At 42.3% G+C, this 27200-nt stretch overlaps 1 protein-coding gene across 15 annotated transcripts in view; it reads left to right on the top strand.

The window, feature by feature from the left end:
• huwe1 (HECT, UBA and WWE domain containing E3 ubiquitin protein ligase 1) overlaps positions 1–26949 on the top strand; it is a 48637-nt gene extending 21688 nt beyond the window's left edge. For 9 of the 15 annotated variants that reach the window (XM_013273135.3, XM_013273136.3, XM_013273134.3 and 6 more), the window contains 49 exons: positions 299–421; positions 521–616; positions 1071–1340; positions 1654–1806; positions 3356–3483; positions 3601–3682; positions 4133–4309; positions 4414–4965; positions 5091–5286; positions 5408–5575; positions 5678–5826; positions 5927–5993; positions 6160–6383; positions 6472–6683; positions 6808–6990; positions 7205–7377; positions 7457–7596; positions 7778–7853; positions 8120–8218; positions 10248–10375; positions 10455–10614; positions 11004–11232; positions 11345–11523; positions 11612–11701; positions 12150–12310; positions 12433–12475; positions 13292–13657; positions 13841–14051; positions 15297–15421; positions 16692–16912; positions 17034–17425; positions 17549–18209; positions 18327–19041; positions 19181–19269; positions 20498–20654; positions 20766–20922; positions 21051–21253; positions 21359–21594; positions 22579–22681; positions 22948–23097; positions 23196–23441; positions 23535–23652; positions 23770–23910; positions 23996–24283; positions 24479–24584; positions 24759–24876; positions 25183–25364; positions 25784–25974; positions 26069–26949. In XM_013273135.3, coding sequence (XP_013128589.1) covers positions 299–421; positions 521–616; positions 1071–1340; positions 1654–1806; positions 3356–3483; positions 3601–3682; positions 4133–4309; positions 4414–4965; positions 5091–5286; positions 5408–5575; positions 5678–5826; positions 5927–5993; positions 6160–6383; positions 6472–6683; positions 6808–6990; positions 7205–7377; positions 7457–7596; positions 7778–7853; positions 8120–8218; positions 10248–10375; positions 10455–10614; positions 11004–11232; positions 11345–11523; positions 11612–11701; positions 12150–12310; positions 12433–12475; positions 13292–13657; positions 13841–14051; positions 15297–15421; positions 16692–16912; positions 17034–17425; positions 17549–18209; positions 18327–19041; positions 19181–19269; positions 20498–20654; positions 20766–20922; positions 21051–21253; positions 21359–21594; positions 22579–22681; positions 22948–23097; positions 23196–23441; positions 23535–23652; positions 23770–23910; positions 23996–24283; positions 24479–24584; positions 24759–24876; positions 25183–25364; positions 25784–25974; positions 26069–26171 — 9537 coding nt within the window. In that variant the 3' untranslated portion in view covers positions 26172–26949. Of the gene's footprint in view, positions 1–298; positions 422–520; positions 617–1070; positions 1341–1653; positions 1807–3355; positions 3484–3600; positions 3683–4132; positions 4310–4413; positions 4966–5090; positions 5287–5407; positions 5576–5677; positions 5827–5926; positions 5994–6159; positions 6384–6471; positions 6684–6807; positions 6991–7204; positions 7378–7456; positions 7597–7777; positions 7854–8119; positions 8219–10247; positions 10376–10454; positions 10615–11003; positions 11233–11344; positions 11524–11611; positions 11702–12149; positions 12311–12432; positions 12476–13291; positions 13658–13840; positions 14052–15296; positions 15422–16691; positions 16913–17033; positions 17426–17548; positions 18210–18326; positions 19042–19180; positions 19270–20497; positions 20655–20765; positions 20923–21038; positions 21254–21358; positions 21595–22578; positions 22682–22947; positions 23098–23195; positions 23442–23534; positions 23653–23769; positions 23911–23995; positions 24284–24478; positions 24585–24758; positions 24877–25182; positions 25365–25783; positions 25975–26068 lie in introns of all 15 variants that reach the window. The other 6 variants (XM_013273138.3, XM_019349543.2, XM_019349546.2 and 3 more) reach the window with 6 other exon arrangements.
• Positions 26950–27200: the final 251 nt, after the last annotated feature.

Here is a 27200-nt window from a genome sequence, read left to right as displayed (position 1 = left end):
TTAGGAAAGAGTCATAGTGAAGAAAAAATAAGGACTTGAGAGAGAAATTTCAGTGCTATAATAATAGTGTTGGAACAAGGTTTGGTTGGGGGTTTGAGAGAGATTAGAGAGATAATTTATAGAGGCCTCTGTCATGTTTCAGAAAGAATGACTTACACGACTTTTTTTTTTCCTTCAGCAACCAAACTCGTTTGCTATCACTCACCTTATGTGATATTTTTATGTAACATCCTTTTGTAGTTTCTTTTTTCACAACCTCATCTCTCTCTGTATCTTTCTGTTGTGTGTGGTGTTCCAGCTGATGGATATGGGTTTCTCAAGAGAACATGCTATGGAGGCTCTACTGAACACCAGCACCATGGAGCAGGCCACCGAGTACCTCCTTACACACCCTCCTCCACTTCTTGGTGGAGCAGTAAGAGTAAGCTTTATACACAAAAACACAAACACAGTACTTTAGTCCTTTACAATGTTTGAGAGAGACTTGGGTAGCTAACATTGTTGCTCTTATTCCATCTAGGATCTAACTATGTCTGAAGAAGACCAGATGATGAGAGCAATTGCCATGTCACTCGGGCAAGAGGTTAGCATGGAGCAGCGCTCTGACTCTCCTGAGGTGTGCTTCTTTTTTCAAGACAAAAGCGTAGTGTAAAACATTTTTTGCTAATTGAAACTGAATGAAGGATTAGTTATGGGCGATCGTGGCTCAAGAGTTTGGAGTTCGCCTTGTAATCGGAAGGTTACCGGTTCGAGCCCCGGCTTGGACAGTCTCGGTCGTTGTGTCCTTGGGCAAGACACTTCACCCGTTGCCTACTGGTGGTGGTCAGAGGGCCCGGTGGCGCCAGTGTCCGGCAGCCTCGCCTCTGTCAGTGCGCCCCAGGGTGGCTGTGGCTACAACGTAGCTTGCCATCACCAGTGTGTGAATGTGTGCGTGAATGGGTGAATGACTGGGTATGTAAAGCGCTTTGGGGTCCTTAGGGACCATAAAGGCGCTATATAAATACAGGCCATTTACCATTTAGTTTACTGTTTAGCTAAATAACTGTTGATCGTTGGTGTGTCTCCTTTAGGAAGCAGCACGACGGCGAGAGGAGGAGGACAGAAGAGCCAGGGAACGGGCAGAAGAGGAGGAGGCACGATGCTTGGAGCGCTTCATGGAGGCTGAGCCACTGGACCCCCAGGAGCTACATGCCTTTACTGACACCATGCTGCCTGGCTGCTTCCATCTTTTGGATGAGCTACCTGACACAGTCTACCGACTGTGCGATCTGCTAATGACTGCCATAAAGAGAAGTGGCCCTGAATACAGGGATCTCATCCTTGGCCAAGTTGTCCAACAGGTCAGTAGATGTTAATGCTGTAGCCTGCTCTACGAGTTTATTTAAATTTAAAATGCAGGTTTTTCATGGACTTGAAAAAGGTAGGCAAGTCTCTTACTTGGAACCTTTTCAGGTGGAATGTTGTTAGTATATTTTGAATGGAGGTAAGGCACTAATGCAGTTCCTAAGCACCTCTGTACATTTGAAAGATGTGATTGTCGTCACTTCTTTAAAAAAAAAAAGAAAAAGAAAAAAAAAGTTAAGCATCATAGTGACCCTAACAATAGCCATTTGTACACTTGTATAAGCCTGATTGTTGACATGTTGTGTGTAGGTGTGGGAGGCAGCAGACGTGCTGATCAAAGCAGCTGAGCCGCTGACTACCAGTGACACAAAGACGGTGTCTGAGTGGACCAGGCAGATGGCCACACTGCCCCAGGCCTCCAAGCTGGCAACACGAATTCTGCTGCTCACGCTGCTCTTTGAGGTACCAGAATTTTAGGTTCTCGTCATAGAATGTTTATCCATACAATGCATTTGAAAAGTGTTAGGCCCGCTTAAGGTTTCTACATTTTGGATTATTACAGACTCCTAATCAATTCTTTGCTACAAATGTTTTATTTGAAAATGGCAGAAATTCCAATTACAGAAGCATTTTTACACTTTAACACCATATGGTCTTTAAGTATTTCTTAAACTGGATTGAAGAAGACGTGCTCCTAAGTGAATTCATTGGACAGAATTGGGAAAGGGACACCTTGTTATGGAAAACCTCAGTTTAATGGTTTATGTAAGTGAAAAGCAATCCATTAGGTTGAGACACCTGCAAGATTAGATTATCTCTGGGCACAGATCTGGGCAAGGATAGAAATACATTTTTGCAGTATTTAATTATCCTAAGGCACAGCAGGCTCATTCATTTTTAAACGAAGGAAGCAACCACCACTGCCAAAAACAACCAAAGCCCCAGTGGCCACTGAATATTAATCCAAAGTTCCTTTATGGATGAAAAATGTATTGGATGGACAACCATTGGCTAGAGCATTCCACCATTCAAGCCTTTATGTTATAGTAGTCACACGGGCATGATTCCTCAATGAAAGGCATATGCCAGCAAATTCCTCTTTCACACAACATAAAGATTGAACTTTTGCCACATTTCAGATTTTGTGTTTGTGAATCACACTTCATTAAAGTGAAACAAAACATAGATAATGCAATCTTAGATAATACCATTCCACAAAAACCCCCCAGAATACTATCCTTACAGTGACACAGATTGAGTGCATCATTACACTTTGGGAATAATGTTTTTAGGGAGGATTTTTAGAGACAAAATGGCTGTGCTTGTGCAATGCTTCCAGGAATAGGAGACACTTGGAAGAGGAATGTGGGCCGAGGTTATAGCACCGTTCCCAAGAATATTATTTTTGTTTTTGTTTTTTTGGGGGGGCTGTCCATGTTACAAAAGTGCTTTTACCAAGTACTAAGTTGCGGTGGCATTTATGTACACGTTTTTTTTTTCTTTTGTTTAAATAGATTAGGGGGAAGTTCTGAGACTGGGCAAGTTTGTTTTTATAGTGCGTTTCACTATGTCTGAGAGTTCAGACTCCTTTTTCCTCGTCCTCTCACTCTCCGTACTTCATGGACACAGTGATTGTTGAAAAGCACAAAGAGTTTGATGAATTCATGCATTTTTTTTTTTCTCCATCAAATTGAGGCATATTTTGGAAGAAATGGCACATTGTCCTCTCATGTACCTTTTATAGTGCCACATACAAACAGCAATTTTTCATAGAGGAAGCATTACAGTTTCACGCTTTGGTGCGGCTACAAATCATGCAACATGCACACTGTGCCCCAGTTCATCTGAAGTGAACCAGGGCAGGGTATGCACAGTGTCCTTAAGTCCTTTGTACACCTTAAGATGAGTCTGAACAGTAATGTTGAAATCTTATAAGGGTTTAAGTAGACAAATGAAGCATCGCTGATTACCTATGCATCTCATGGAATTATTTGTTTTCCTTTTTCTGTAGGAACTAAAGCTGCTGGGTGCCAGAGTGATTGAGAACAGTGGAATTCTTGATTTGCTCATAAAGCTGCTCGAGGTTGTGCAGCCTTGTCTACAAGCAGCTAAAGAACACAAAGACATCCAGACACCGAAGTGAGTTTTGCACACCCCTACACTTGCAAATATGACACCAGCTTTTCATCATCATAGCACTGATATGTTTTTGTGATGAATTTATTTATGATTAAAAAGCTTGACTTTTTTCTGCAGATGGATCACACCAGTGCTGTTGATCATTGATTTCTATGAAAAGATGGCAGTCTCTTCAAAGCGCCGGGAACAAATGAACAAGGTAAAAAAAAAATTAAAATAAAAAAACAAAACAAACAACAACACAAAGCCAAAACAAAATGTAAAAAACACAGCTACAAATTATAGTAGTGAACTAAAAAATGAAATGATCAGCCTTGGCACAGCAATAAAAATGAGTATATATGAAGAGCAGCATTTTGCTTGTATACATATTGATTACTCTTGGATTTCTTTATTAGAGTCTTGTGTAGAATTAGCTATAACTATACACAAAGGTATTTTTTACAGGTACTGAGTGTATAGGAATTGGACAAAATGTATGTAATCTTGTACAAACCTTTATCCACAAATACTGATTTAAGTTGTTTTGTTTGTTTGTTTTTAAATTTATATCATGATTTCTTGCATAAACTTTGTTGGAGGGTATTTATGTTATTCTGCTACACCTCTCTTGTATACTTGTGAACAGTTTGTCTTGGTTGCCTTCTAGTATTTGCAGCCAAATGGGAATAACTGGCGATGGTTTGATGACCGCTCAGGCCGTTGGTGCAGCTACAGTGCTTCCAACAACAGTACCATTGATTCAGCATGGAGGGCTGGTGAGAGCAGTGTCCGCTTCACAGCTGGACGGCGGAGATACACTGTGCAGTTCAACACCATGGTGCAGGTATACATATTCCTTTTATATTTTTCCAGAGAATGTCCCTTTTAAGGTTAATTGTGTTAATAGACTTGGCTGGTTCCCTTTTCTAACACAACTTTATTGGGCAGGTAAATGAAGAGACTGGTAATAGGAGGCCAGTTATGCTCACTCTTCAGAAAGTGCCTCGCATCCCCAAGCCTTCCAAGACTGGTAGTGTTACTGATTCTGAGCGAGAGGAGGGCGACCGGGGAAAAGTGGAAGAAAGCCAGAGCGATTTAGATTCAGGAACAGCAGTGGAGATGAACGCTCCTAAGGATGATTCCAGCCAGCTGAAGGAGGCGACATCTGGCCCCTCATCTTCCCTGGAGTCTGACTACTCTCAGGGATCTGATATTGTTGTGCAAGGCTTAACTGAGGACATGACCACCGTTCTTATTCGGGCCTGTGTCAGTATGATTAGTGTCCCTGTGGACCCAGACACCCTTCATGCTACACTGCGTCTCTGTTTGCGCCTTACACGCAATCACCACTATGCAATGATGTTTGCTGAGCTGAAGAGCACACGGATGATTTTGGGGTTGACACAGAGCTCTGGCTTCAATGGCTTCACACCACTGGTTACTCTGTTGTTCAGACACATCATAGAAGATCCAGCCACACTGCGACACACCATGGAGAAGGTAAATCTATTTTCATACTGAAACTTTAAATAAAACTCAACATGTTTAAAACCTTCTGGTATTTAAACTATAGCATTATTTAAACTATATTGTCTAATAACATAAGCCAATTTTTGTTGTAATAGGTGGTGAGATCAGCAGTAACAAGTGGAGCAGGTAGTACCACATCAGGAGTGGTATCAGGCAGCCTTGGTTCCAGAGAAATCAATTATGTGCTTCGTGTCCTGGGGCCGGCTGCCTGCCGTAACCCTGAATGCTTTACTGAAACTGCTAGCAACTGTATCCGCATTGCTCTACCTGCACCTCGTGGAGCTGGCACAAGTAAGTGTCCAAACTTCTCCAATATGTGAAGTTTCTTTTTAAGTAAATTAAAAATAATTGAGCTATAATACACATTGCTTCCTGTAATATATGTTCCTTGCATACATTCTTTTTCCTCCAGCTTCTGACGATGAGTTTGAGAACCTTCGAATTAAGGGACCTAATGCTGTGCAGCTGGTGAAGACCACTCCTCTGAAACTATCACCATTACCACCGATCCCTGACACCATCAAAGAGGTCATCTATGACATGCTTAATGCTTTGGCTGCCTACCACGCTCCTGAAGAACGTAAGACATTTTAACAAGATATTGACTTGAGACATTTTTGTGTAATTTGCACCAAAAGTTGTTTGAACATTTCAGGTATTAATGCATTTGTGTGTGTCTCAGCTGAACGTCCAGAAGAACGTGCAGTAGCTGTACCCGGTGGTCAAGACCTTTGCCAGATTTTGCAGGATGTTGGTGATGATGTTTACCAGCAGTACCGGCTCACCCGTCAAGGAAGTGACTTTGACTCCCAGTCTGCATTCCATATCAACGTGAGTCTTCAGTAACACATAATCCTATTGTGCATGTGCACTGGAGTGTGCCATTTGTGTCCGTTTCTAAGTTAATAATAAAACCATTTCTTCTTTTCAGACTCAAGTATTTGCTGCTGATGGAGGCGTTGCAGAGTCTTCCCAGTCTGGTACACCACAAGGAGAAGGTGAGACTAAAAGCTCCTCTTAACACCTGCGAATAGAGAGTGCAAAATAAATCACAAGGCTGAAACACTGCCTCATGTGAACTCGGTGAACTTCACTGTGAACTCACTTCTTGTAAGTTCAGTTTTATACAAGGCATAACTTATTGTGCTATGCTAACTTCCTCAGCCTCCACACCAGAAGAAATGCGGGAAGAGAAGAAGGAGCAGGAGGGAGAGAAGGGTACCACTTCAGATGAGAGTAAAGCAGCTAAGGTCAAGGCAAGCAAACCTCTCATGCCTACTTCTACCATCCTGAGACTACTGGCTGAGCTAGTGCGCTCCTACGTGGGAATCGCCACGCTAATCGCCTCCTACTGTTATACAGCTGGGCAGTCTGAGCTCATTAAGGAGGTGGGTAGCTGAACAAACTCTTCTCAGCCATTCACACATTGTATTCTCAAGCCTCTTAACTCATTTTGACATGCATGTATCCTAACAGGATTGCAGTGTCCTAGCCTTTGTGCTCGACCACTTGCTGCCTCACACCCAGAACTCAGAGGACAAGGACACCCCAGCCTTGGCACGTCTTTTTCTAGCCAGCCTAGCAGCTGCTGGGACAGGCACTGATGCCCAGGTGTCCTTAGTGAATGAGGTAAAGGCTGCCCTAAGTCGAGCCCTAGCGATGCCAGAAGGTGCTGAAAAACATGCCAGGTAAATGGAATAAAAATGTCATACACCCTGACTGTGTGTGAGCTTTTGTTGTTGTTGTTGTGTTTTGTTTTTTCTAAATCTATACCAACCCATTTTCTCTCATCTTGGCAAACCTATTTTACAGACTTCAGGCAGTGATGTGTATCATTAGCACCATCATGGAGTCATGCCCTTCGACATCCAGTTTCTATAGCACAGCAGCAGCCAAGACGCAACATAACGGCATGAACAACATTATAAGGCTCTTCCTTAAGAAAGGACTGGTCAATGACTTGGCACGTGTGCCACACAGCTTGGATTTGTCCAGGTATAAGATTAGCCTGAGAAACTTTTCCTGAAAAATTAGCCAGTAGTTATCTGGTTTACCAGTTAGCAATCATATAACTTAGGTTCACTTCTGTCATAGTACATTTTTGTGAGTAGTTCTGTTTCAGAATCAAGTTGGTTTTTCAGCAGTTATTAATACTGAATAAATTAATCTGAAAGGGCTCCTTATTTTCCCTTTGTGTCCTTTGCTTTAGTCCCAACATGGCCAACACAGTGAATGCTGCCTTGAAGCCACTGGAAACTCTCTCACGAATTGTTAACCAGCCTAGCAGTCTCTTTGGGGGCAAGGGAGGCTCCAGCAAGAACAAGACTGAACACGACCCTGTGGGCACTGCCAGGGACAGCAACAGCAACACTCAGGACCAAGGTATCCAAATGAGACAGATGAAATGCTTTAATAGCCTACTGTTCAAATGTATGACGCTCATGTGTGCCATCTGTTGTAGGAGAGTCGGGTGAGGCAGAGCCAGTGGATGGCAGCCACAGGGTCCAAGGAACAGACACTGATCTGATGGATGGAGAAACCGAGGGAGATGCAGTGGTCATTGCTGGCCAGCCAGAGGTTCTTAGCACACAGGCTATGCAGGTAAATAATGTATTAACATTGCATTACACACAACGCACATAATAGCTCAAACTACACTCAGATCTCCTGATCTGTAACATTTGTAATTAAAGGTCAGAACACAAGTGTGTAGATACCCATTCATTTTGTGCACCATGTGAAGGCTGACTGTGTAGTTGTATATCCTTTCCTTTCCATGCAGGTAGAGAATGAGTTGGTGGATCTGATTGATGAGCTGTTGGAGAGAGATGCTGGCACGGTCAACAGCACAATTATAGGTAGGCAACTGGATTAATTTCAGGGGTGACAATGAGTGTTGGTGGGTAGTGAAAAGTATGGAGCAGTTCTCTGCACTGCTTGTGATAACTTAACCTTTCCATAATAGGTGGGGGAAACAAATCAGTGCATTGAAGCACAAGCAGTGTAATTTAGTTTTGGTTTTTTTTTTTAAAATTATGTATGATTTCAGACTGAGTTCACTCTTGATTACAAACAGGCAGAACAGCCCAGAGCTGATGTAGCATTTGTTTGTTCTGTTGATTAGTTGGACGCAGTGGTGAAGATGAATCGCAAGAGGACGTGTTGATGGATGAAGCCCCCTCCAATATTAGCCAAGCATCAACTCTTCAGGCCAACCGGGAAGGTACATTTTGACAAACAAAATGAACAGTTATAGATATAAGTGTGTGAATGTGAGAGTGAATGAATAGTGGAATTGTAAAGCGCTTTGGGTGTTTAGAAAAGCGCTATATAAATGCAATCCATTATTATTATTATTATTATTATTATTATTATTATTATTATTGTAACTTCTGTTCCCGTTCAGTCGATTCACTCAGTACAACACATAAGTATGGGATATCACGCCCCTGTGTGACCTGGGGAATGTTGCCATTCCCCCGGTGGAATGAGCTCTCGCAGCCCTGGGGCAAAGCGAGACCCTTGGTACTCCAGTGATATAGCTTCTATAATCCAGTGAGACAGTCCCTGTTTAGACAGAGCTCTACCTCCTGGCTGGATTAGCGAAACAGACCAACAACTGGTCACATAAACGCACATTCTGAGAGCACTCAATGTCGGTATGTAGCACATGCACTGCACACAAAATGCATCCTCCTCTGCTCCTTAGATGCAAAAGAAACGGAGCAAAAGCTCAAGCTGAAATTCCATTGAGGATGGGATGGAGGGATACACAGACAGAGCATGAAGGTCACCCACTCACTTTTCAGAAACCAAAGCGAAAAGCAATGCAGTCGTTTATATGAAAGAAATTTCACATACTCAACGGGTTCAAAAGGGGGGCAGAAAAGGGCTTCTAGCACCGAAGATAGGTCCAGTGTCCCTGAATGAGACTTAACATTGGGTCTCAGCTGGTGAACCCCTTTTAAAAAAAGATTATGGCCAGAGGATGTGCACTTGGTGTCACCCTATTAAAGCCAATATGACAAGCAGATATAACTGCTAAATAAACCTTAATTGTAGAAAACGAAAGGGCCTTATCCAGCAGCTCCTTAAGTAATGTCAAAACATCCACAATAGAGCTTGTGGATCTATAACAGTCCGAGTCGCGATCATAGATGCCATCATGCCCAACAAACCATAGTATCATTTGGAAATGTAGTCTGCATCTCAGCTGAAACTGAGCGAGGCAGCAATGAAACAAAGCCACTATGTGCTGCGACAAATGTGTGCGGCTGGAAAGCAAGCATCTTTCCAAACCAAGGAAAGAAATCTGCTGAATCTCGGTTAGCGTTGGGTTACTTAAAGTCATCCCTGGTTCTTTGATAACAGAGTGAGGTGTTTTTGAAAGTTCATAGAGAAACTCAATGACATCTGTGTCGCTCTGGAGCAAGCGACAAGAGCCCAGTCATATAGATGAGCTAGGATGCGGATGCCCCTCTTTCTGAGGGGGGCTAACGATGACTCTGCACATTTGTTAGGAGGCACATTTGACTCGAACTTGTTAAGGAGAGGTGTCAGCGGGCTGTTTGCAGGAACCAGCGACTCTAGCTCTCCCAGGCACATCGCCTGGTACGTCTGGAGCATAGTGACGGGGCTCATGATGCGGACAGTACCAGCCTGAGCATGATAAATCTTGTTCAACTGCGATGCGGAGAATCTGCAGTGCTTGGACAGCAGAGTTGCAGGGTCACTGACACGATGGTTGTGGGACAGGGCCAGATAATCAGCCAGGGAAGACTCCATAGGAGGTGGGTTAACTAAGTCAGCCTCCTCAGCGCCTTCCAGCTCTATGTACGGTCAATAGTCATGCACAGTGACGCGTTTCCATGATGCGGTTAGCTTGGAGACAAATTCTGGGAACATGGCTAGCACCACCAGGGGCAGTTAAGCTAACTTCAAGCAGCAGACAACAGAGCTAACAAGCAGCAGCAAGCTGCAACTATACAGAATTGTTTTAGCGAGGTGAAGAGCATAACAACTGAGGGATGACTGTGATGTAAGTGGGTATATGTGCAGGCAGGGCCATGCACATGTCATCACAGGACATCCGTGTGCCTTTAAGGCGTGAATAAAGGTTTCTCTAGCTAGTACAGGCGGGGGTGTGATATCTCATACTTGTGTTGTACTGAGTGAATTGACTGAAAGGGAACACTATTGTTCTGTTATTTGTTGAGATGTACATGTAATGTATTGACTGGCTCTTCCATCAGACTCCATGAACATCTTAGAACCAGAGGATGAGGAGCACACACAGGAGGAAGATTCTAGTGGCAGCAATGATGATGAAGACAGCCAAGATGAAGAGGAGGAAGAGGAAGAAGAGGAGGAGGAAGATCAGGTAGGGATTAATGCAGTGAAGCTCGTTAAAAAACTTGATTTTTGTTCATGTTTAAGATTTTTTTCCTGTACCATTTAAGGATGATGAAGAAGGAGATGAGGATGATGATGATGAAGGTTCGGAGATGGAGTTGGACGAAGACTTCCCTGATATCAATGCTGCACCACACATTCGCTTTGAAAGGTTTGACAGGGATGATGACCTCATCATAGAGTTTGACAACATGTTCTCCAACAACGGTAAGCAGGATAATCTGATTTTTGTAAGGCCACGTAGTTTTCACGCCCTTAATCCCAAAGTAGTCCTTTCTAAGCAAATCTATTTTTTATTTTATTTTTTTGTATAAAATTGAGCTTCCTGATTAACAGAAAAGCTTCAGTTTGATACTTGTACTGATGTTTCTTGCAAAAATCATCAGTATGCAGAATATTAATAATTACACCCGTTGTGCTGCTACCAAAATGTTTAGCTCTACTAAGTGGTTCTGTTCAGTAGCTGGTTAAAAATAACAAATCATAAGATACAGAAAATGTATTTAAATAAGTTTTACTTTTCATGAACGTTTTTAGGTTTATGCTAGAGGTTTCTCCCTAATGTCTGCGTGCTCTGTTCTGTTTTTCTCTATCAGCTGACATCCCTCCTTCCCCAGGCAACATCCCTAGCTCCCACCCACTGATGGTGCGTCATGCTGACCACGGATCCCTCACCCTAGGTGTGGCAGGCACTAGCAGCCGCTTGGCGCAGGGCATGGGCCGCAGCCAGCGAACACTACGTCAGCTCACTGCCAATAGTGGACACACAATCCATGTCCACTACCCTCATAACCGTCAGCCCAACCCTCCACTTATCTTACAAAGGTTGAAACCATGTTTATTTATGTGGCTCTATTAAGCAGCTCCTGTTTTACGCTAGCTTTCTTTGTCTGCCTGAACATTAAAAAGGCATTTCCTCCTTTTCTTCCTTCTTCAGACTGCTGGGTCCCAGTGCAGCAGCAGACATTTTACAGCTTTCCAGTTCTCTGCCTTTACAATCACGTGGTCGTGCCCGCCTTTTGGTTGGAAATGAGGATGTGCATATCATAGCTCGTTCTGATGATGAGTTATTGGATGACTTCTTCCATGAGCAGAGCAGTACTGGAGGTCAAGCGGGTATATATTACCATAGACTTGAGCATTGTAAGGTTCGGGTTTATTGTTAACCTGAATGCGTAACATTTGTATCCTTTTGTTTCTTTAGGGACCCTCTCTAGCATTCCTACTGCCTTGACTAGATGGACAGATGAGTGCAAAGTGCTGGATGCAGAGAGTATGCACGACTGTGTTGCAGGTAAACTAGAGGTTTCTTTTCAGTGGTAGTAAGGTAGTCATATGATTAATGAAAACATTTTTATTACTTTTATGACTTCTTTTATTTATTGTGTGTGTGTGTGTGTCATCTTTTTGGTACCTTCAGAAAATATTTATATTCCTGAGAACTGGACCATAAATAATTGGATATGGTAGTCAAGTGGTTGGACATTCCCTGTTAATTTCAGACAAATCTATAGTTAGCATATAGGCTTTTTATTGCATTTTATTTAAAGACAGCAGTTCACATAGTTGGGATCTGATTTTTAGTGAGATGGTTAGAATTCATTAAATTTTTTTGGTGACCGGTGAAAAACAAAATGTTTTAGTAACTTGACCAAAAATTACTTTGGCTTGGTGACATTTCACAAACCTTTTGAGTATAAATTGAAAACTATTTTGATTTTAATGCCTCCATCTGCTTTTAGTGGTTAAGGTGCCTATCCTGCAGCATCTGGAAAGTCTGCGAGATGAGGAATTGGAAGAGCGCAGAGAGAAGAGAAGGCGACAGCTAGCTGAGGAGGAAGAGTCCAAACAGAATGAAAGGAGGGCCTCTGGAGCAGAACAGGCCAGAGAACAGAGCCTGCAGGTTAGCAGATGATTGCTGTCTGTGCATAAGGATGTATTTTCAGATACAATAGTGCATGCATTTTTGGTAGATGTACTCATGTTTTTTTTTTTTTTTCTAACATCAGCATTTTGTGTCCACAGGGTTCTGGATTGGGGACAGTTAATGGTGCAGAGAACACAGCAGGTACTGACATTTATAAAGATTTTGCTTTTGTTTCTGTTTTACTGTTAAATTCCTTGACCTATGTGGATTGGACAACCCAGAGGCAAGTGGCCAGCTTGCTGTGCGTGCTGTGGGATGAGGTAGTAGTTTGTATAGTTTTAGGATCACACCAGATCTGGGAGATAACTATACAGTCTACTGTCTTTCTTATGGCAACGCCATACCAGCTCGACATCTTCATTTGTTTCATAGGAGATGATCTCTTAACTGGTAAATTTTTTGAACTGAGAATTATTGCCGCTATATTGTTTTAAGAACCTTATTCTAAATATTTACATTTTTGATATACAACATGTATAACTTTTGTTCAATGTATTATTTTTGTCTGTGCTGTGGTGAGGTAGTAAGTTGTGTTGTTGTTGGGGATCAGGATTGTGCACCCCGTTAAGGAGATAACTATACAACTTACTGCCTTCCTCAGCAGAGGCCTTTGTCATCTGTTAAATAGCTATTCACCAGCTAATCACCACATTGTTATTTCTGACATTTCTGTGCCCTGATTTTCCTTTTTTGAATATTAACACCTTTTTGAAAGGGTTTTGAAACATTTTTGGAAGCAGTTGTGTGAATGAAAAATGTTTACTGTAATTACATATTTTTAAGAGCAACACGTGCACAAGTAGCTGGCAGATATAGCAGAAAAGTGATATTAAGATGCAACAGTCATGTTGAGGCATTGTCAGATATGTAAATTGTTTTTAAGACTTGAATCCATTCAAATAAAAATAATTTAAACTGTCCCTTTTCTTCACGCAAGTGTTTCTTTGAATATTGCAGAGGGTGAACAGGCTCAGGGTGGTACTGTGTCATGTCTGGATCCACCCAGGGTTTCAGAGGGCTTCCTTACTGCCCCACCATCTGGAGAAGTCACTCCAACCACACCTGCTCCTCATGAACAGGCCTTAGTCTCCCTGGAGACTGCTATTAGTCAGCAGGTCCACCAACCAATAGCTGACCTTTTACTGGCTGAGTCGCATGCTAGCTCACTGGCTGCTCTGGCAGGGGCTGGCCTTCCACTCTTGTCGACAGGCGAGAGGCCAAACAGTGAAGCAGAGGCATCTCAGATGGAAATGTCCCCGGCACCTGCAATCGGTGAGAGAGTCGGAGGTGGTGGTGGAGGGACGTTGGATGAAGGCAGGGAAGGTAGACTAACTTTGAAAACTCTATTTATACAGACTGGCCAACAGTAAGGAAGCATATTTGTAATTTAAATAATGTTGTAGAAGCTATCGTAACACATAATGAAACCAAGGAATTTAGATGTAGTGCATTAAATGATCAGATAACTTCCTAGCCCGAATGATAAGCTCTCTTTCCTTTTCACAGCTTCTCTAAGTCCAGACATTGTAGAGAACTCTGAGCCTGCAGCAGCTGGTGTGTCACAACTGGAAGGGTCACCAATGGATACCAGCAGCCCTGCCTCTGCCACCCAGGAAGAAGCTGCTCCCAACCCTGCCCAGCCCACCCAGCTTTCTCAGGAGCTGTCTGGAAGTGGGGAAAGTGGCCTGACTGACAGGCAAACTGATGCAGAAACTGGGTGGGTAGAAACTAGAAGTTCATTACTGACCAAGTCTCTGTTTAAAAGCAATATATTCTGCCATTTGAACCTCTTGAGGAAGTTTGACAGAAATAAATCACGGTCCATATTAGGGCTGGGCTATATCATACCGTTCACGGTAATACCGGTGTAATTTTGGGCAACGATAGGAAAATGAAATATCGCGATAGAATATGGGTAAAACGCGCATGCGCAGTGCCTATGTTTACATACGCACATGGTGGCGACACAGAATGAGAAGAGCCAAAGTGGATCGTTAAATGAAACGGATGAACCAGAATTGGTTTGTAAAAATGCTGCAACTTCAGTGGTGTGGAACTGGTTTAGCTTTCGTCCATCAGATACACAACAAAGCACTATTTTTGGTAGCGCATGCTAGCGGGCCGTCGTTATTACCGTGTTGTTTGGAAAATACGGCACACTTAAAATCAATCCTTTGATTTTTCTGAAAATCGACAGTGCCCCTTATAATCCCGTGTGCCTTATGTATGAATTCTGGTTGTGTTTACTGACCTCAAAACGACTTTGTGTGGTACACGGCGCTCGAAAATCTGTCAAATGTTTTAGTACGACTTTGCTAAGCTACGAACCCGCACCGCTTGATGGATTGTCGGAGCATCACGGCTATCGTAGGCAGGAGCCTCGCGGAGTGATACGTACTGTGCTTCAACATAATTTTACCGTATTGTGTGTGTATAACCTCTTTTTAAGTTTTGTGGATATTATACATGGTTATGCTGAGGATATGTCGGCCAATTTCTACTGGAAATGCCTTTTGGTTAAACTGTCCGCAAGGAATTTGCACTGTTACATTTTTATATAACTTTAATGCACATAAAAAAACAGCTGCTTGTTTAAGTGAAAATACATTGATGGGGTTTTTTGCACTAATAAAGTTGTGGAGTTGTAAAGTATTTTGTCTAGTGTCAATTATATCGTCAGTTATATCGTTATCGCAAATTTTCAAATGTATATCGTGATAAATATTTTTGGTCATATCGCCCTGCTCTAGTCCATATGTATCTTTAAAATTGTTGTTCCGACCTCAAACCTTAGGTAGGTACTTTATGAAACAAATGCAGCTATTTCATGATTTTGTTCAATTTCCACATAGGATTCAAAAGGCATCTCATGCAGTTAGAACTTTGAGATCAATAGATATTGCACATAATTTTGATAGCAATGATAGTCTTTGTTTTTTTTTGTTTGTTTTAATATGTGCAGCTCTACTTCTGTTTCATCTCCTGGGGAAACTATGCCCAGGAGTGACAGTGCTGACAGCCAGTCTCAGGCCATCCAGGAAGAGCCCCTTCCCTCTACAAGCAATGAGGAGGAGGATCCACTTGCAGGTAAAGTACTCTGCTACTTCTGCAATTGTTAATATTTTTATGCTTTTGCAGGGTCAATACCACTGTATTCTCTTATTGGCTTGCCCATTAGTTTTCTTCTTGTGATACCAATCATCCTTCAACATCTTAGAATTTGCCTAAAATGCTATGAACTTAGAATTGAATTGAATAAATTTGGTGGTCAAATGTCAAGGTCACCATGATCCTAAGTCCATAATATTCTACTGGATGGATGTCATGCCTCAGGAATACCTGAAGGAGATTTGATTACAATTGGTTTAAATGTTCACTTGGATGAATTGATAAGAATATGGTAGTCAGAGGTCCATGTTAACATTAACCTCACAAAAATGTTTTTGCCATATTACAGCCATTATGATTACCTCAGTCATATCAATAATTTGATTAAAGTTTTGACATTTTATAGTATTTCTATCTTTGCTGGAGTAATTATAATGCTTTGCAAAAAACTGTGTTCTGGTTGTTTTTGTGACCATATTTCACATTTGGCCAGATACTGATTTTTACTGCTGCTGCTCCTTGTTGATGGTAATCTTTTGTACCCTCTATTTAATTTCTGCTAAGTCTTCATTGAAACTTGAGATACTTGAATGTAAACAGCAACTTGGATGGTTAGTGGATATACGACTGAAGGGTAGAATCTCTGCGTATGCCACCGTCGGACTACGTGATATTTTTATCTGTTATGATATGTCTGATTGGACAGCCATAAAATGTTGCATTTATTGGTTGAGAGACAACAGATTACACATTGCTCCCCAATCAATCATGACTGCTGTTATTTATGATGTGTGTGATGTCATTGGAAAGGAGGAACTGACTAGCATGTTTAAGATAAACAAAAAGTGGTAACCAAAACAGTTTGTGAAATGCTGGCTCCTATTTTAATCCGTTTTAGTATTCCATCTAGCTGCTTTGTTGTCATCATTCTGGTTTATCATGTTTATAGTATTACACAGCTTAGTGGTATGAAAAACATCAGTGTGTTTGTTTTGGTTAGCTGCCAAAAGTGATACAACCTTCATGGAAGAACCATAAAAATTCTAATGTGAACTTTTGGACATATCTTGCAAGATGAGCCCTTTTGTTGCCAACACAAACCGATGCTTTACGTTGCCTGGATTGGATGACAATCTGCCTGATATTCTGTAGTGAACCCTGCAATAATAAACTGTATAATATTAATTTAATTGTTTCATTTTCGTTTTTTTTTTTTTTTGTTTTGTTTTGTTCTATTTTGTGATGGCAGGCATCAGCCTGCCAGAGGGTGTAGATCCCTCCTTCTTGGCAGCTCTTCCTGAGGACATCCGCCGAGAGGTGCTGCAGAATCAGCTTGGCATCAGACCACCCTCCCGTCCTCCAGCTGCTACAAGCTTGCCATCTTCTACTGCACCTGTATTGGGAGGGCCGGGGGTTACAGAGGTCAGCCCTGAATTCCTGGCAGCATTACCACCTGCCATCCAGGAGGAGGTGAGAAGTTATGTTTTTTAAATTGCATGAGTAAGCAAAATGCTTACTCATAGATATTTCAAACAAATCCTTAAAGAAATCAATTGGTTCTATTTACTAAGCATGCCATTGGTTGTCTTAGGTTCTTGCCCAGCAGCGAGCAGAGCAGCAGCGCAGAGAACTAGCCCAGCAGCCTCCCCAAGGAGACACACCTTTAGATCCCGTAACTTTCATCCAGACACTGCCATCAGAGCTCCGTCGCAGTGTTCTTGAAGACATGGAGGACAGCGTGTTGGCTGTCATGCCTCCAGACATTGCTGCTGAAGCTGCTGCATTACGTAGAGAGCAAGAGGCACGTCAGAGACAACTGATGCATGAAAGACTTTTTGGTCATAGTTCATCTTCAGCCCTCTCAGCCATCTTGCGCTCACCGGCCTTCACTAGCCGGTTAGGAAGCAATCGTGGCGTCCAGTACACCCGACTGGCTGTGCAGAGAGGAGGGACATTTCAGATGGGTGGAGGAACAAACCACAGGTATAATAACAGTGATTTAATTTTTTTGAAATGTTTTCCTTTTTAAATAAAATGTCGGTTTGGCATTTAGGAAATCTTACAGAAGTTTTGACAGGTGACATACTGTTACTACTCTTTCTTCAGACCATCCAGTTCAAGTGTCGACTCCCTGCTGCGCCTGCGTGGACGATTGCTTTTGGACCACGAGGCTTTGTCCTGCCTGCTGGTTTTGCTGTTCGTGGATGAACCGAAACTCAACACCAGCCGTCTGCACCGTGTGCTCAGGAACCTCTGCTACCATTCTCAGACACGTGGGTGGGTCATTCGCAGCCTGTTGTCAATCCTCCAACGAAGCAGCGAGAGTGAGGTATGCGTGGAGACCTCACGTCTGGAGGACTCTCGCGGCAAGAGGACCAGCCAGGGAAGCTGCGGAGGAAAAGGCACAGCCACCTCGTCCCTCTCCTCATCTTCATCATCTTCTTCTTCATCCCCAGCTTCCTCCTTAGAGTTATTGAACAGGGTGGAGTCTCGCAGTTCCAGTCAGCTTTCCTGGCTCTCTGTTTCTATGGATGCAGCCTTGGGTTGCCGAACAAACATTTTCCAGATTCAGCGAGCATCAGGTAGGAAGCATGCTGACAGGCATTCAGCTGGAGGCTCTTCAAGTTCTGGGACATTGGGAGGTGTGTCAGCGGGTGCAACGAGTGTCACATGTGCTGGAGGTGGAGGCTCCACTGTTCACATCCACCCACAAGCTGCTCCAGTGGTCTGTCGACATGTGCTGGACACACTTATCCAGCTAGCCAAGGTGAGGGTTTAGCTATATTGATCTAAATCTTTTGTCCATTCTGTGTTCTAAGACTTGAAATGAAGTTGGTTAAGGCAAGTAATTCAGTGTCCTTTTGTTTTTTCTTTTCTTCTGTAGGTGTTCCCCAGCCACTTCACGCAGCAGCGTTGTAAGGACTTGTCAGCTTCGTCTTCTGACCTAGACTCTCGTCTTTGTTCAGGCTCCTCGGGAGGAGGGGGTGGAGGTGGAGGCTCCAGGTCAGGGTCACAGTCTCAGAGCAACCCTAATGCCTCCAACACCCAGAACTCCCTGGGGTCTACTGCCTCTACCCTCCAGTCTCTAGGAATCTCCACCGATTTTTGGGACCTACTGGTCAAGCTTGACAACATGAATGTCAGCCGTAAGGGCAAAGCCTCAATGAAGACGGTGCCTCTAGGTGGAAGTGCAGAGGCAGAGGGAGCCCAGTTCAGCTTAGAGACCTCTCCTCTAGGCCAGCTGATGAACATGTTGTCCCACCCTGTGATCAGACGGAGCTCCTTGCTCACTGAAAAGCTGCTGCGCCTGCTCTCCCTCATATCCATTGCCCTCCCTGACAACAAGGCCACAGAGGTGCCTGCTGGACACCCAACTCCACAGGCTCCTAACCCCAACACGGCAACCAGCTCAGGAGCCACAGCCTCAGTCACAACACAAGGCACCGCTGCAGTGGGCGCTATGCAGTCCACTGTGGCAGGCCCAGGGGCTTCTGTAGGAGCTGTAGCCCAGGGTACATCCTCAGGGACAAGTATAGCAACCTCTCAGACATCCTCTACAACAATCTCTATACCCACGTCCACTGGAACAATCTCTACAGGTACTGGTACTTTATTCCTGAATAAAATGTGATCGAAACTTAAATTTAAATCTTACAATGCAAGAGATTTTATTAGAAAATGATAATTTATATTAATGAAAATGTTTGGGGGTTTTTTGTTGTTTTTTTTAAAAAACAGGAAAACAGAGGGGTGTTGCTAGCAATACAGAGAGTGAAAAGTTGGCTTCCACTGGACTGACAGAAAAACAGCTTCAACTCTCTGTGGAGGTATGATGAAATGATTTAAAGAAATGTCGAGGGGTTTTCCAAGATATTTCTCTGAATAACTTCTAAGGGTCAATTAAGGCACACTTGCTGGTAAACTGAGTTGAGTTGAAGTCAGGATACATTTAGCTTTTGGGCTCAAAACTAAAATTCAGTAATATTTTGCATTAAGTAGCTCTAGATCATCAGGCATTTCAGTTTTTGAGGCAAGGACATCAGATATTGAAAACACATTTTTCTTTTAATATCCTGTTAGTGGAAGAGTTGCCTGATATTTGCGATTCTCTCTTAGCAGAGACACAAATGTTAAAACACATTTTAGGAAAAAGCCTGTCTTTTTTCCCCCAGTCTACAGTAAATTCTTCAGTAAAAATGTGTTTTAAGAAGTAACAAAAGTGCAGTGGTTTGTCTGTTAAACCCTATTAGGGAAAAATACAATGCTAGACTGCCAAATAACCAGACTACTTTGAAAATGTTGACTGTGTTTTCTTCATCCAGAATTAAGAGAAAACACCAAAGCTTATGTCTTTTAAGTCTTCAGTAGATTATTATGGATGGATAATATTACTCTGTGATGAGGGAAAAAAAATCAGAGCAGATAAGTTTTTTTGTTTGTTTTTGTTTTTTTTATGTCAGATTACATAAAAAATTTTAAAAAAATCTTAACGCTCAACTCCTTGCTTGTCACCTTTGTGCCAAAGGTTTTTTGGCATAATCGGTGTTTGGGTGAATGGGTGAGTGAGGCAAGTTGTGTGAAGCGCTTTGAGTGTTCAGAGTAGAAAAGTGCTATATAAGAACCAGTCCATTTACCAAATATATGTGTAAGCAGCCATCAAGGAAGTTTTAGTGCTGTCCTTGTGTGTTAGTGCTGGCCCAGCTGTTCAAGTAGGCCAGGGAACTGTAACAGCAGCAATCGCACTTGTCAAATACATGCTTGGCTGCAGTATGGACAGATCACCTCATCTGGTTATGCCCTTATTGGTAGCTTTTTGTGTTTAGGAGCATAAACAACAACTTGTTCATGACAGTGTATTCTCGGAACCTGGATTCATGCAGAAGTAATGCAGCATAACATGTGTCGATAGTTTTAGGAAATTGTCTTACTGCTTGTTCATAAAGACATTTTAACAAATGAGATCATTAAGTCTTTATATATTTTTCCATTCTTTGTTTTCAAAATTTATTTTTGCATTGATGTGTTTTCACAAACGATTCTTTTCCTCTGTGAAAGGTGTTGACATCTCACTCGTGTTCAGAGGAAGGTCTGGAAGATGCAGCTAACATTCTGCTGCAGCTTTCTAGAGGAGACGCTTCCACCAGAGACACTGTACTCAGACTGCTGCTTAGCGGTGCAAGACATCTCGGATACACTCTTTGCAAACAGATCGGTAGGTTTTGGGGAAGAGCATAGGTGCCAGTTCATATTCCTCTTTTCAGTAAAGTGCAGGGTTTGTTTGTTTTTTACAAACTTTTGGAACATTATTTCTTTTTTTTTTTAGGGACATTATTGGCCGAGCTTAGAGAGTACAATTTGGAGCAGCAGAGACGGGCACAAGCTGATTCACATTCCCCTGACGCACCTCCCGAGGATTCCTCCATATCAGCTAGACTGAAGGGCAAGATGACAAGCAGGTTAGCTCATGACAATTCTCATCGGTCAGTAACATTATTTTGTCTGCACAGATGACTGGCAGATTAGAAAAAAAATTATACTCATCAAATTTGCATTGTAATGATGACTATAAACTCCTATGCCTTGTATGTGTCTGTTGATTGGGACACAGGTTTGACGGGTCAGAGAGTGTGGTGATTGTTGCGGCACAGAAGCGCACTCTTGGGGGACGTGAATTGCAGCTTCCTTGTATGAGCTCACTAACATCCAAGACATCGACACAGAAGTTTTTCTTGCGAGTGCTGCAGGTTATCATTCAGCTCCGCGAGGACACAAGGCGCGCCAACAAGAAGGCCAAACAGACAGGGCGCTTGGGTAAAAAAACATGCTACATATACAGTGCTTTCTTGGTTTTTGTGTACAATACAGTCATCATGTCTCAATGATTAAAACCCCTTTCTTCCATTTGTGACTGGCAAGGCTCCACCAGTTTGGGCTCAGCAAGCAGCATCCAGGCTGCAGTGCGCCAGCTGGAGGCCGAGGCTGATGCCATCATCCAGATGGTGAGAGAGGGGCAACGGGCACGTCGGCTGCAACAGGCCCCCCCACCCACCGCCCCTTCTGCCTCTGCCGCCGTCGCTGCCGGATCCTCAATGGCTGCCCCCCATCCTCCCGCTGGGGCTGCTGCCCCTGTTGGCACGGCTGCTGCTGCCACGGTTAGCATGGGCTCCACTGACAGCAGGCATTCTTACTCACACAGTCAATCATCATTTTAACGCTTAAAAGTCATCATTGACTATGCGGTGTGACCTTCACAGTGAATTTATTCATACTTGGTGTGGTGGTCATTAAGATAAATACGATTAGTCATTTGCCTTGAATTTGCCTGTTTTGGATTTGGACATTTTAATCAATTAGCCAAACCATTAATTATATTGCATATGCCTTTAAAAAATGGGAAACTCCCAATTCTAACCTTTGTATTGGATTTAATTATTTGTAAACATATTACATTTTACATTCACCCTATAGTCTGCTACTTCAAGTGATTTATGCATTGTGACATCTGCTTTGCTGCTATGATGAACATTGACAGCTCCAACAGAGAGACAGATGGGCCAGTGATTCATTGCACTCTTTATCATTCCTTGCATTGATGTAGTCTAGTTTTGATGGTACCTAGATGTGAATGTGCTGCCTGCTCCAAATGGTTTGATTTGTTTCACTGAAGTCGTCTGTTTGCTGGCTGATGTTGCTTCATGCTTTTGGCCCACCCTCCCTTCCTCCCTCCCGCCTTTCCTTCCTTACTTGCTGTGTCAGTGGATCATGGGAATGTCATTTTGCATGACAGTCTCAGTCAAGATTGAACACTATTAGGGATGCTCTGATGTTCTTGGCCAATACTGTATCAAAAACAGACTGGATGAGTGTATTTTATATACTGTTTAATTTTCAGCCTATTAAAAATGTAACCATAAATGTAAATTTGTTATACAAAACAGATAAATATTAGTCACTGCTCTATTGGCTAATAGCCCAGTTTCAGTAAAAAAGGCAATTATTGGCCAATAAATCTGTGCATCCCTAATTATTTCCAAACAAGCCATCATGTTAGTCATTATTTAGTTTTTTGGTTTTTTTCCCCCCTGTTGTTTACACTTTGTTTCTGCCTCTGGTTCTGCCTGGTTTATTTTTTGTAGTCTGAAGGGCAGTCGGTTTCAGAATCCCAGGCAGCACAGAGAGATGATTCTCCAATGGATGTGGACCAGCCGTCTCCTCTAGAGCAAGACCCTGCACCTCTGGGTATGACTCACAAGCAGCCTGTTAATTATACCTTAAAACACTCTCTGCTTTACTTTGATTTTTGCTTCAGTGGAAGATGCTTACATCTAATTGGAGTTCCTTTAAAAGGAAAAAAACCTTTTTTGTTATAACAAGCAGCTGCAATACAGATAAATACATTTTTAATCACAGACTCTAGATCAGTCTTGTTAACAGTCAAAATGAAATGTATATGAGCTGACAGCAACGTTGATGCAATGATTCAGTCTATATTGTAACTTTATTAGATGAAGAAGGAAATGGTCAATCAGAGAGTGAAGAGAGACTTCCAGATCTCCCTCTGCTCAGTGAGCAGCTGTTGTTGGATGAACTATGGGATATGCTCGGGGAGTGTCTGAAAGAACTGGAGGAATCACATGACCAGCATGCCGTCCTGGGTAGGTGGAAATTCAGAAATGTATATACTGTGATTTTTATATTTTACTAATTGCTATCAGGGATTAAGTAATATGTTCCCCTAATGCTGTTTTCCCAGTTCTCCAGCCTGCTGTGGAGGCATTCTTTCTAGTCCATGCCACAGAGCGAGAGAGCAAACCTCCTGTGAGGGATACGCGGGAGAGCCAGCTTTCTCACATCAAAGATGAACCTCCACCACTGTCTCCAGCACCTCTTACACCTGCCACACCTTCATCTCTAGACCCATTCTTTTCCAGGGAACCATCCTCCATGCACATCTCTTCAAATCTGCCACCAGACACTCAGAAGTTTCTCCGCTTTGCTGGTAAGCCTAAAATATTCAAATAAGGAGAATGATAAAGCTTTGTTTTACTTCATGGTATATGTTCTAATGGGAGTCCTTACTCTTTATTTCTAGAAACTCACCGCACAGTACTTAATCAGATCCTGCGGCAGTCAACCACTCACTTGGCCGATGGACCTTTTGCAGTACTAGTTGACTACATACGCATCCTAGACTTTGATGTTAAGAGGAAGTAAGGAGAATTATTTTCAACTTAAATTTTGTACTTTGAAGTGTTCCATTTTCCCCCCTGTTTTTCCTCCTTTTTTTCCCATCATTGACATGCTGGAATTTCTGTTTATCTCTGTAGGTACTTCCGCCAGGAATTGGAGCGGCTGGATGAAGGCCTGAGGAAGGAGGACATGGCAGTACATGTGAGGAGAGATCATGTGTTTGAGGACTCGTACAGGGAGCTGCATCGTAAGAGCCCAGAGGACATGAAGAACAGGCTGTAAGGCTTCATTACTCTTTCTCCCTATATGCATGTCTCCTCAATTCAAACCCACTCAACTTGATCCACTCACCTTCTCTTACAGGTACATTGTTTTTGAAGGGGAGGAGGGTCAGGATGCTGGCGGCCTGCTGAGGGAATGGTACATGATCATCTCCCGGGAGATGTTCAACCCAATGTATGCCCTGTTCCGCACTTCACCAGGGGACCGTGTCACCTATACCATCAACCCATCATCGCACTGCAACCCCAACCATCTCAGCTACTTTAAGTTTGTGGGTCGTGTTGTGGCTAAGGCAGTCTATGATAATCGGTTACTGGAGTGCTACTTCACCCGCAGCTTCTACAAGCACATCTTGGGCAAGAGCGTCAGGTATTTGAGCTACTAGCATTTAAACCCAAGTGACCTAATTGTTTAAGACACGTTGCACCAGTTAGTGTAATGATCTCAACAAACCCATGCCTAGTTAAATACAACACTAAATGTTGTGGCAACCGGGGAACCAGTCAGCTATAGATTTTTCTTGAACATGTCAATAATATGATTACATTTCTGTGGTATTCCTAGGTATACAGACATGGAAAGCGAGGATTACCCATTCTTCCAGGGCTTGGTTTACCTGTTGGAAAACGATGTTTCCACCCTGGGCTATGAGCTGACATTCAGCACAGAGGTTGGTGTCTATTCTTCATGTATTTTTTTTTTTTTCTGTTTCATGGAATTTAATATGTTCCTTAAAGGTTCGAAGTTCTCATAGAAGTGCTGTTAAGGTTTAATTACCTGAACCCTTAAAAATGCTACTGCTATCTAGGGCAATGTTTTTGACTGTCTTTGACTGTATGTGTAGGTCCAGGAGTTTGGGGTATGTGAAGTCAGAGACCTCAAACCAAATGGAGCCAATATTTTGGTCACAGAGGAAAACAAAAAGGAGTATGTGCACCTGGTGTGCCAGATGAAGATGACAGGTGAGTTTTTTCTTAATAGTAATGCTTTAATGCATCAGTGAAATTAAATGCTAAAATAATTAGTGTAGGTAGGCAAAAACAATAAGTCATCAGCAGATGCCATTTTATTGCCATGTTATAGTATATAATGCAATCTAAATGATGCCACTAGGTGGCAGCACTGCAGCAGTATTAAAGATGCAAAATTGAGCTACAACCATACATTATTGAGAGATGCTTTGAATTTTCAGGTGCTTAACTGAAAAATAAACAAATTCTCACTTCTGCAGAAAGAGCTTTTCGTGAATACTTTGGCTTCCTTTCTAGGTGCAATCCGCAAGCAACTCGCAGCCTTTCTTGAGGGTTTCTACGAGATCATCCCCAAGAGACTGATCTCCATCTTCACTGAGCAGGAGCTGGAACTGCTCATTTCTGGCCTGCCAGCTATTGACATCGATGACCTCAAGGCTAACACTGAATATCACAAGTACCAGTCCAGCTCAATCCAGGTAGGGATGAGGAAATGTTTGCAGTGTTTTTAATTGTTTGGTAACATATGTGCACGTTTCCTCCTGGAGGACTTAACAAATACACCAGCATGTAGCTGGTGTATTTATTTATATTTTTTTGTTTTGTTTTGTTTTGTTTTGTTAATATGGAGCACCTTGAACTTAAGTTTCCAGCTGTAGAAGTGATGCAGACACATTTGGTTCGATAAAGCGTTTCATTTGAACTTTCACACATAGCGCTGCATATGATTTGGGAATATTGAAGCCTTATAAATTATCTTAAATGTTTCTTGACCACAAGACACTTGCATATTGCTTAAGAATCACATTTTCTTACTATAACTGTCCTCAGAAACAGAAATGTATGTTTGTAACTCGGATGCATTTTTTTTTTTTTTTTTTTTTTTTCTCTCCTTTAGATTCAGTGGTTCTGGAGGGCCTTGCGGTCATTTGATCAAGCAGACCGGGCCAAGTTCCTGCAGTTTGTCACTGGCACATCCAAGGTTCCCCTCCAGGGTTTTGCAGCTTTGGAAGGCATGAACGGCATCCAGAAGTTCCAGATCCACCGTGATGATCGATCCACTGACCGCCTGCCATCTGCTCACACTTGGTAAGCATGTTGAAAGTTGATATGGCACAAATATTTGTAGATGGTTCAAAAGAGCAAAACCTTAAAACTGTAATGTTTTCTTTTTCATCCTCAGCTTTAACCAGCTGGACCTTCCAGCCTACGAGAGCTACGAGAAGCTGAGACATATGCTGCTGTTGGCCATTCAGGAATGCTCCGAGGGATTCGGACTGGCTTAAACTCTGAGACTCTTAACACACACAGACATGCATACACTTAATTTTAGGTTTGCCTACTCCTTACACATTCGCATTGATAACCTTTGAACGCACACACATGCACACACCAACATAGACATTACTGGATTACTTGTTGAATGGCCTAGACTTGCTGGTTTCTATTCCATATAAAACAGATAAAACCAGCAAGTGAAATAGACTGATTGACATTGCGTACAACACAGAGAGCCTCATTCTGACACTGTTGTGTCTCCCTTCCCAATTTAATGGCAAATGCAAGAGGGGATTCAAAGGATAAAACATGGACTAATATAAGAGATGTTTTCTTCATTTAGTTTGATTTCTCTGTACAAAAGGTTTGGGAGTTTATTATGTTCAATCTTTTTTGTTCTCTGGCTGTGTAAAAAAACAAAAAACAAAAAAAAGATTGTTTGAACAGGATGGTTATAAAACCTTTGGGGAAAAAATGTTGGTGGTTTCCTGTTGCAAATTTGTGACCTCACAAGCTTTGATGACGGGGAACATTTTTATGAGGGGTATATGAACAACTTGAAAAGTTTTGGAGCTATTCACAAAAATGCACTTTTCAAAGTTTTGTGGCATTTTTAAGGATGGTACAAAAATGAAGAGAAAACCTGAAGGAGATTTAAAAAAAGAAAAGAAAAAAAAAACATTAACCACATAAACTCTAGAGTATTTTTGGCTATTAAATCGCTGACCCAGCCTTGAGCCTTTGAATCAGAGTGGAATAACTACATGAATAAATGCATAAAAATGCGTTCATTGTCTCTTTTAACAGTGTTTTAACCATTATTTGCAGCAAATTAATTTCATCAAAGATGTCTCTATTCATAATTCTACTTAGCAGTACAACAAACACACACAAAAAAAAATTGTTGCCAGTCCGACACTCTAGTTTGTGTGGCATGAGTACCAAATTGAACCCTTGCAATGCTACGAATCAGACTGACTGTTGGAAAAAAATCACTTAAGCTTGTAATAACTGATGCCATCGAGAGCAGAGTGCCT

This window comes from Oreochromis niloticus, linkage group LG20, assembly GCF_001858045.2.
Source record: "Oreochromis niloticus isolate F11D_XX linkage group LG20, O_niloticus_UMD_NMBU, whole genome shotgun sequence".
In the NCBI taxonomy this organism is placed as follows: domain Eukaryota; kingdom Metazoa; phylum Chordata; class Actinopteri; order Cichliformes; family Cichlidae; genus Oreochromis; species Oreochromis niloticus.
This window is presented reverse-complemented; position numbering and strand designations above follow the sequence as displayed.